The sequence below is a fragment of the Physeter macrocephalus genome, chromosome 2 (genome assembly GCF_002837175.3).
Source record: "Physeter macrocephalus isolate SW-GA chromosome 2, ASM283717v5, whole genome shotgun sequence".
NCBI classification, from domain to species: Eukaryota; Metazoa; Chordata; class Mammalia; order Artiodactyla; family Physeteridae; genus Physeter; species Physeter macrocephalus.
In genome coordinates this window covers 120265864-120276327 of record NC_041215.1, presented here as the reverse complement: position 1 = coordinate 120276327, position 10464 = coordinate 120265864, and the positions used below count along the sequence as shown (strand labels likewise).

The 10464-nt window shown below is 46.2% G+C and overlaps 1 protein-coding gene across 5 annotated transcripts in view; it reads right to left on the bottom strand.

The window, feature by feature from the left end:
- Window positions 1-865: 865 nt before the first annotated feature.
- The window catches only part of TTLL4 (tubulin tyrosine ligase like 4), a 58341-nt gene continuing 48742 nt past the window's right edge, over window positions 866-10464 (bottom strand). For 2 of the 5 annotated variants that reach the window (XM_024124777.3, XM_055090069.1), the window contains exons 18-19: window positions 10025-10110; window positions 7379-9688 (exon numbers count right to left, since the gene is read on the bottom strand). In XM_024124777.3, coding sequence (XP_023980545.1) covers window positions 9430-9688; window positions 10025-10110 — 345 coding nt within the window. In that variant the 3' untranslated portion in view covers window positions 7379-9429. Of the gene's footprint in view, window positions 997-7217; window positions 7340-7377; window positions 9689-10024; window positions 10111-10464 lie in introns of those variants that run through there. The other 3 variants (XR_003677722.2, XR_003677723.2, XM_024124778.3) reach the window with 3 other exon arrangements.

The window sequence follows — 10464 nt, the reverse complement described above, 5'->3', positions numbered from 1 at the left end:
ATGGCTCACGGGCCCAGCCGCTCCGCGGCACGTGGGATCCTCCCAAACCGGGGCGCGAACCTGGTTCCCCTACATCGGCAGGCGGATGCGCAACCACTGCGCCACCAGGGAAGCCCCATTTCTGCTGTTTTAAGTTACTCAGTCTATGGCAATTTGTCTGCTTTTCTTGAGTCTGTGGCAGCCCTAAAAAACTAATACACCACCTCTTTATAAAAAGACCTCCTGGGCTTCCCTGGTGGCGCAGTGGTTAAGAATCCACCTGCCAATGCAGGGGACATGGGTTTGAGCCCTGGTCTGGGAAGATCCCCCACGCCACGGAGCAACTAAGCCCATGTGCCACAACTCCTGAGCCGGTGCTCTAGAGCCCGGAAGCCACAACTGCTGAGCTCGTGTGCCACAACTACTGAAGCCATGTGCCTCGAGCCCACGCTCCACAACAAGAGAAGCCACCGCAATGAGAAGCCTGCACACCACAACAAAGAGTAGCCCCCACTCGCTGCAACTAGAGAAAGCCTGCATGCAGCAACAAAGACCCAATGCAGCCAAAAATAAATAAAATAAATAAATTTTAAAAAATAAAAAGACCTCCTACTCAGAGCAACTTATTGGAATATCACAGTCTCCCTGAATAGAGGTCATTATTCTCCTCCAGACAAGAAAAATATAGTTCAGGGAGGTAAAGAACAGTAAGTGGCAGAGCCAGACTTAAGACCCAGGGCTTTGCGTACTGAGTTTAATGCTCTTTCCACTAGATTTGAGGTGAGAGGGGAAGGACTAGGTAGTATGAATATTTCTACTGCAGAAATGGGAAATCAAGAGGAGCCCACTATCACCCTGATAACCATATGTTGGGTGATGGTCCACAAAGAAGATAGAACCACTCGCCTGGCCCTGCATGATGACATCTTCCTGAAGCAAACAGTACTCTTCAGCTGTAATGACTTGCAGGGGTGGTAGCTCACTGTTATCCCATCCAGGGTTTCCATGCTGAAGTCTCTAGAAACAACATCAAGGTTATGAGCTGGTCTTCTGAGTCTGGAAGACTTATTTGGAATTCTATTTTGTATCGGAAAGTTATCCTCAGTAAATTTAGGGATACCCGCTGCTGTATAATAAAGAATTTGTCTGGTCTTTGTCCCAGGTTCCTGAGATAGAGCTTCTACCTGTTGGAATTTTGTGAGTGATAGGAATGTCTTTGTTATTCAGGGTTGATCCTTAGATAGTTTCAGGATGGGAGCTGGTCATGCTGGAAAGATTGGTCACATAATTATAGGGTTGGGACTTCGAGCCAGGTAATACCAGTTCAACCTCTGGCAGGGGAACAGAGGCTGGAGACTGAGTTGTCACAATGCCACTGATTCTATCAATCCTGCCTATGTAATGAAACCCCAATAAAAACTCTGGACACTAAAGCTCAGTTGAGCTTCCTTGTTGGTGCTGGGAGGGTGACACATCCTGATTCCATGGGAGAGGACATGGACGTTCCACACTCAAGACCTTTCTAGAGCTCATCGTATAGGTCTCTTCTTTTGGCTGGTCCTGATTCATAAGCATAATAATAAAACTGTAATTGTTAAGTATAGAGCTTTCCTGAGTTCTGTGAATCATCCTAGTGAATTATCAAACCTCAGGGGGTTGCAGGAACATGTGAATTTGTAGCCAGTTGGTGAAAACTACAGGTAGCCTGGGGATCCCCAGACTTGTGGCTGGCATCTGAAGTGAGGGCAGTCTAGTTGGAGACTATGCCTTTAAACTGTAGTCTGCCCTCACTCCAGGTTTAGTGTCAGAATTGCAGTATTGCAATTCACTGCCCTTTCCTTTCCTTGTGGTTGGTTCTAATTTTGAGGGATTACATTGTGCCTAACACATGTGAGGGCCCCAAACTGGTCCTCAGCTACTATTAGGCTATGCTGCCATTAACTGAAACATCTTCATTTCTACCTGGCTTCACTCTCTACCCCTATTCCTGACCAAAAGTCTCTCAAATCAATCTCTCTCTCTCTCTCTTTCTCACTCTCCCTCTTTCCTACTTTCCCACTTCCACAGCCTTTATGGGCCCCTGGGAGCATGTGACTCTTTCTGAAGAACTTTGAGGTCATCTCAGGCCTATCTGCCTACATGTCTCAGATGTCCTCATACTTGGCATGAGGAAACCTCTGGGACTTCCCTTCCAGGAAGCAGGCACGGGTCTTTTTTGTTCTCAGATTCTCATTGGCAGAGGAGAAGTGCAGGACACAGGCCCCTATATCAGGGACACACATCGGCCTAGAAGAAGGAGGAGGAGGAGGAAGAGAAGAAGAAGGGGAATGGAGAAGGAAGAAGAATTAACATTTGAGGACTCGCTATGTATCAGGCACTGTTTTGACCATTTTTCTAATATTAATTCATTTGATTCCTGCATCAACTCTACGAGTTAATAATGTTATTATCCTAATATTTTACAAAACAGTGGGGCAGAGATTTAAAATAATTTTCTCAAGTCATACAGCTAGTAAAGTCAGAGCCAGAATTCAGGAACTGGGGTCCCAGTGATTATGAATGATCTGTACTGCCTTCTTTTCCATAGACCTCAGCATCGCTGCCTTCCCTTCTACCAGCTAAGGTAACTCTTCTGCTCTCAGAGCAGAAAATCCTGGCTCTCAGTAATCAAATATTTTTTAAAATATTTCAGCATTTGTCTGAAGTTCAACTTTCGCAAAGCAAATAACTATTTTGTTCTCTGCTGTGTCAGTCTTTCCCTAAGGGGAATGAGATGAAACGCTCCAACCACTGCTTCCTTAATGTGGGAGGGCCACTCGATTACAAGGGAGCAGCTGGGGTTGTTGCTATAACCTGACACTTGAATGAGGCTCCCTATCCTGAAACAAAAGAATTTATGGAAACAAGAGGCAGAATGATTCAGTGAAAAGAGCATGAGTTTTATTAAAGTGCTCATAATGTTTCATTAAGAAACAAAAACAAATTACAAAACCCTTTCAACAGTTGGTTCTCTCTCTCTCACACACAAATTGGAAATATACACCCCAAATTTAATAATAATTTAATTTTTAATATAAATTTATTTTACTTATTTTTGGCTGCATTGGGTCTTCGTTGCTGCGCATGGGTTTTCTCTAGTTGCCGCGAGTGGGGGCTACTCTTCACTGCATCACCCTAATCTCTGCCCTCATATTCACATAGCATATTCCCTGTGTGCATATCTGTGTCCAAATTTCCCCTTTTCATCAGGATACCAGTCATATTGGAATAGGGGCCCACCCTACTCCAGTATGACCTCATCTTAAGTAGTTATATCTGCAATGACCCTATTGCCTAATAAGGTCACAATATGATCAGTACTTCAGCCTACGTATTTCGGGGCACACAATTCACCCCATCACTAGCATATTCCTAGGAGTGGAGTTCCCAGGTCAGATGAGCTACTGATAATACTGTGATAATGACATTATCAGTCTTAGTATGCAGCTCTCTGCAATAATTATACATGGTATATTTACAATTTGCATTTTCCTGATGGCTAATGTGGGACACTGTTTTTTCCAAAGGTAGCTGCAACAATTTTTCTTTTTTTTTTGGCTGTGTTGGGTCTTTGTTGCTGCGCCCGGGGTTTCTCTAGTTGCGGCGAGCGGGGGCTACTGTTTGTTGCGGTGCGTGGGCTTCTCACTGCAGTGGCTTTTCTTGTTGCGGAGCATGGGCTCTACACACACGGGTTTCAGTAGTTGTGGCTCGCGGGCTCAGTAGTTGTGGCGCATGGGCTTAGTTGCCCTGTGGCATGTGGGATCTTCCTGGACCAGGGCTCGAACCCATGTCACCTGCATTGGCAGGCAGATTCTTAAATCTTGACTGCCTTTTAAATTTTAACTATTCTAGGGACTTCCCTGGTGGTGCAGTGGATAAGACTCTGTGCTCCCCATGCAGGGGGCTTGGGTTCTATCCCTGGTCAGGGAACTAGATCCCACATGCCTGCCGCAACTAAGTTTGCATGCCACAACTAAGGAGCCCTGGAGCCACACTAAGCAGCTGGTGAGCCACAACTAAGAAGCCCATGTGCTGCAACTAAGGAGCCTGCAAGCTGCAACTAAGGAGCCCGCCTGCTGCAATTAAGACCTCATGCAACCAAATAAATATTTTTTAAAAATAAAAATACATAAATTTTGACACTATTCTAGTGTCATCTCATCGTGCTTTTAATATACATATGCATCATGAAATGGTATCTCCTTGGCCTTTTTAAAGTCAGCTTTATTTACTTATAAGAAAATTCATCCATCTTAAGTCTATAATTCAATGAGTTTCAACAAACATAGTCGAATAGCCACCATCACGATCAAGGTATAGAATATTTCCAACGTGCCCCTCAACTCTCCCTCCCCTCTGTCACCTATAGTCCTTAGCAACCGCTGATAAGCTTTCTGTCCCTAGTTTGCCTTTTCTAGAATGTTATATAAATGGAATCATAAAGTATGTAGTCTTTTGTTTCTGGCTTCTTTCACTCAGCATAATGCTCTTGAGATTCATCCACTTTGTTGCAAGCGTCAGTTTATTCCTCTTTTTTACCTAAGTAGTATTGAACAGATATATCACAATTTGTTTATTCATTCACTAGTTGTTGGATATTTGGGTTGTTTCCAGGGTTTTGCTATTATGAATAAAACTGCTGTGAACATTTGCAAGCAGGAGTGAATTGCTGGGTCATACGTTGAGTGTATTTCACTTCATAAGAACCTACTGAGCTATTTTCCAATGTACTGTTTTGCATTCCCACCAGCAATGTATGTGTTCCACCTGCTCCATGTTTGCAGACACTTGGTATTTTCAGCCTTTTTCATCTGAGCCATTCTGCTGTATAAGTGGTGTCTCCTTGTAGTTTTTCCTTTCTTTTTCTTTTTTTCCAAACGCTTATGTTGAGGGCTGACTTTCAATAGATTGCAGTGAGGGAGCTGTTCAGCTGCACACAACCCTGACCCAGAAGCAGGTTGTCTACGAATGGTTTAACACCAGATTCCCCAGGAATGTGCCTTGCGTGACATGCAAGGAGGCAGCCCCCCTTTCTCTGAACTAGAGGCTCTTGGCTCAGGCCCCCGCCCTGCATGTGCTATGGGCCTCACGGGGAGAGAGGGAAGCACTTGGCCGCCTGCCTGCAGTAGGGACTGCGGGACCAGCCAAGGAGGCTTAGCCATGACTGCCCTGTGGTTCGGCCTTGCTCAGATTCTTATTTAGAGGTTCAGTCATAATCCCACAGTTGGTAGCTTTTCCCCGTTGGCTCCTCAGCCTGTATCATTATAGTTTTAACCGCACTTCTCTGACAACTAATGTTAAGGGCTTCAATTTTTCTAAATGAATTATCTTGATTAAATCACCAGTTTGCCATCCCATGTTTATCAGTTTTGTAAGAGCAACATGCTACTATAATAGTACCATAGTACCATTATAATAGTAACATGCTGTGTTAACACAGTATGCTACTGTTACTTTATGAAAATGGTTTTGGTGGTGTTAACTGTTTTTTATTTTTTTAAAATCTGCATTATATATGTATCAGGCACTTTACTAGGTGCTTTATGTATATTCTGCCCCCCCTCTTAACCCTCACAACTACCCTACAGGGTAAGCTCTGGTCTCCTCATTTTACTAGTTGAAATTTAGAGATTATTATCTTTTCAAAATTGTGTTGGATTTCCCCATGACAGTCCGTAGCATTCCATGTGTCTCAGTCCATTATAATAATTAAGGCACAAATGGGTTTTAGAAAACACCCACCTTGCTATTGATCCTTCTCATATTCTTTCACCTATGAGAAATCTGCCTAGAGCAACATAAAGGCTGCTTGCAGTTCTCAATGCTCCAAAGCTGATGAACAGTCAAGTCAAATGAGCCTGACATTAACAAGGGTGCAAACTGCTACAGGGAGATCTAAATGACCGAGTGTTGTTCGAGAGGCTGGATCAGACTCTCAAGTGGTATGAAATGGAGCTCCCTCAACTATACACTTCTGAAAACCATCAGTGTTTCAAAGCAGTTGGGGAATCCACACCGTAAACAGAGCTTAGTCTTAGGACAAATCCAGAGGAAGTCCCCCGGCTGCCTTTGGTGACTACCTTATTTGGGTAACTAATTCAGCTGTGGAGGGAAGTGGAGCAGACTGTGCACCTGGATTATCAACCTCCTGCACTGGCCCACTGTTGGATGGTCCCAGAGGGCAATAAGGTGTGTCCTTTCAATAGGGTCACAGGAGGCACAATCACCCTCAACTAAATAGCCTCAAATCATAAGAATGTACCTGTAACGAAAAGTGTCCCTCACCTCGCACAGCTGTTATGTTGGTGCATGTTCTTTGGCTCCAGTTCAAGGTCTCTATTTTCTGTGCCCTGCTCCTCCCCTCTCCAGCCTGCAGGCATCCACTGTTCCCTTATGCTCCCTTTCTTATCAAAGCTTCTCTCTGAATAGGACTGAATAAGCCCAATTCACATACTTTTAATTTGCATTCTGTCTGTGAAATATTTAACTAAAGAAATAAATCCCCAACAAAGTGTGAAACAGTAGAATGAATAATGGTGATAGGGTGAAGGTAGGGGTGATGAGGTATCACCCAGGCCAAACCCTGTTCTGGCCTTCTTCACTTCTAAAATGTCTCTATAGCTGCCTCATTCCTTAGTGGAAAGGCTTTTACATTTCTTGCCTGCCTTTCCCTAACCAAGGAACAGGGCTTGGATAGCAAATGGAGAAAGGAGTAACCATGCATTAAGTCCTATGTCCTAAGTGCTTTTACTATGTTTTGCTTAATTTTCACAACCTTACAGTGTAGGTATTAAATTTGTATTATTTAAAAACTTTAAAAAGTTAGATGACATGCCCAAGGCTACACAAAGGAACTGAGATTTGAGCCCTAGGTCAGACTCCAAGGTTCACGCTCTTTTCTTATCCCCATGCCACCTCTCCAGTAAGTATTCATTCTAAGTTCCTTAGTGTCTGATCAAGCTTGAGTGAATTTAAAGTAAACAGAAATGGTAACCACCCTCCTTCCCACCCCACCCCACCCCGCCCCCGCCCCCAAATCCTTACTCCAGTGCTTCAGAAATACCCTGTACACTGCATTCCTTGACTCAGGAGCACTTGCTCCCCTTTCTACAAACAGGGACTGGGTACGTTATCAAGTTAGGAAAAAACTGACATGTTCTGACAAACATCTACTCTACTATACCCTCAAATTTAAACTTTCCCAAAAATCTCACTACTTCCCCCAAATTCCTTATTTAGCTGAATACCTTATACTGTGGGTATGCATTGCTAAGTATGTATGCTGAATTCTTCATAAGCAAGATTTCATTTTCTTTCAAGGCTGAAAGGGAAGTATGACACATTAGCCTCATTCCTTTCTCCAATCCAGCAACACACACACACACACACCCCAGATAGTCAAAGGTGATGAAAACTTTACAAGTATAAACATGTTTGAAGCTACTAAGAACACTCTACTTCCATCACTCATTTAATTTCCCCACAGCCCACTCCCCTGCTTCCCATCATGCTGCAGAGCCGGTCCCTTCTCCAGTTACGGGGATGGGAATAGTTGTGCTGTCCATCTGGGGATTCTCGGAAGGCAAAGTATTGAAACTGGTTTCCAGGGAGTGGCACAGCTCAGTCAGGCCTCCACACCTAAGCCTCTGCACCAGAGGATGAGTCACAACAAAACTGCTTAAGCACGTGGCTAATTTTCCTAGGAAGGCTGCTTCTTGCCCTCATCACAAGGTTTGACATTTGCACTAGAATACTGCACCCACTCTTGCAGGACAAGAGGGAGTTGGCTTCAAGTCTAGCAGAAGAGATTTAACAGGTCTGTCAAGGACCTCTCCTGCGGACCTGACTTTGAAGTCCTTACCACTGCACAGCAGTGACCCAGGACTTTGCCATCAAGTTTTCTTCACAACTTCACACATCAACTGTGTGGCCTTGAACGCAGTCAGGCCTCTCAGTGATTTTTCCAGGGCTCCCTCCCAACTCACCACAGAACTCCTGGAGCCACAAAGCAGGATACCTCTCCCAAGCTCAAGAATGAAGGCAGAGAAAGCCTGGGGTCAGACCGTGAGCAGAGCATCCTGCCTGATGCGCCAAAGGGAAAACCTGGGTAACTGAGTCAAGGGGCCAGTTGGCTTCTTGTTGGGCCCCGCTGATAGAAAAATGAAATGAAGTAAAGGGATTGTAGGGCTGGGGAGGGGGCGAGCAGCAACCAGGAAGTGCCAGGTTAAGGAGGAGCATCGTTCAAGTGAAAACAACCTTTCTGATCCCACCTTGGCTTCCCCCTGGGCCCGGGAGAGAGAGAGGCAGAGCTTCTGGTTTCGGTGTTTGTGTCCTGTGAGACCTCTGTACATACAGTTCACGTGGTCAACATTTATCGAACACTCACTGTTTACTGAGTCTTGGGGAGGGAGATCCAGTTCAGAGTACAAGGTTTAGTCAGGAGCCTGACTGGAAGCCCATCCTACAATGCTGGCTGCTGCTGAAACCCGCCCTCCAGGCCACCAGAGTCTGCATGCCCTAGCGACCTGTGAGCCAGACCCCGAACACCAGAGAGAGTGAAGGGGGAACCACAGCTCCTTCCACCCTCCCCTTGGATTGCGTCCTTTGATATATGGACCCAGACGGCAACAGCAAGTGGGATTATACGGGCTCCTTTACTGCAGCCATGGGAAATTCACAAAGTTCATAAAACCTCTCACCTCACAGGGAGACAAGAGCTGAAGGGGTAACATCCATGAGAGAGAAGTCTAGAAGGTGGAACAAGTAGTGATGTGAGGTCAGAATAGGAAGACCTAGGGCTGCTGGCTGGGTGGGTATATGAAAGGAGAAATGGTCTGGAGGTAGGGATGCCTGCAAGACTAGGACAATAGGAAATGGGTTCAGCATGTCATGGCCTCTGCCTGCTTATCTACTGAGGAGGTCCAAAGGCTTCTGAAAGTGACTCCTCAGGACAGGGGGTTGGGGAGGCGGGAGGGTGAGACCTGAGGAAACAAGGACCCTCAGAGGAACCTCCTCAATTATATAGAGAGCAAGGGACTTCAGGCCTGAATATGTTCAGTATGTTTTCTCCTCTTGAGCCATAACTCAGTCACCGCACCAAGGCCTAAAACAAACCACACATGGCTCTCTAAAAGTAGAAACCAAACTCTGCTTTATAAGGCTGAGTGGCCATCATTGGTTTCTCCGCTGAGATATGAGGTGCCAGCCAGTGAACCTTCCTCACCTTGTCCCCCTCCCCACCACCCCTCCAGTCCGCCAGACACCCCCCTCTATAACTCAACCACTTCAAAAAATACTCTGGGGGGAAGCGAGGTGGAGGGGTGGGAGCTCAGGCTGGCCGGCTGGCCGGCCGGTTCCCATGAGGTAGCTAACGCTGGTGTGCCTGGGCAGGGGCTGGTGGAGACAGGTCCATCACAGGCTCACAGCAGCCAGGAGGGAGTCACCAGCTGACTGGGAGGTGGGGGAGGCAGAAAGCCTTGAAGTCTGCCCAGAGTACTTGATCAAGGGTAACGACTGGGTGGAGAGGCTGGGCTCTTGGCTGGTGTCCTCACTGTCCTTTGAGGAACTGCATTTCCTGGGGAAAGGGGAAAGGCCAGCTTGGGTCTCCGTGGGCTTGGGCATGGTTCCATCTTCAGAGAGTGGTATGCTTCCCTTGGAGGAGCCATGTTTTCTGAAGGGAACAGAGGGAGGAAGAAATGGCTGAGACATTGTGTAGCTGAGACTTTAACCCACGATCTGCTACCTTCAGAGTCTAGAGCAGGCATTCACCGTATTCATTTCAGTATGGCTGAAAGTTGCTGCTTTTGCGGATAAGTCTGTGCTCCAGCTCAGCTTTACTGGGCATACCAAGAGCCACCAGGAAGAAGATACTGTGGCTGCATACTGTGATATTCCCACCAACCCCCAGCTGGAGAACGCTGATCTCATCATACTCTGGGAAGAGAGGGAGGAAGAAAATTCCCCGAATTCACACTCAACACCCTTCCCTTGCCCAGGCAGCACTCACCCCAGCTTGCCAGTCTCCGATTTGGAGAAATCATTGAGTGTCACATCACCCTTTGGGACAGTCAGAATTGATGTCGGGAGAGTCCACTAAAAGCAAAGGAAGCAATGAAGCCAAAGGGCAAGGTAGAGGTCAGGGGAGAGTGTCTGGGTCTTAGGACTCTTTCCCATCTCTACCTCTGAGTCATCAAAGGGCTCTTCCCTTTCCTACCCTGCAGGAATGGGCCCATATGGGGAGAATTCTTGGTCCTCTCTTGATTCAGATAAGAAGTTGAGTCTACAAAGCACCTTATCCTTGAAAGAAAGGCATCCAGGGAATCCTGGAGGCAATTATTCCCTTGAAAGGGAAGGGTCCTGAGACACAGAGACCTGCAGAACCTTGGGAAGAAGTGAGAGGGTCTGGACCTACACCCAACCCATGCTGCACTCTTAAGGTGGAAGAGG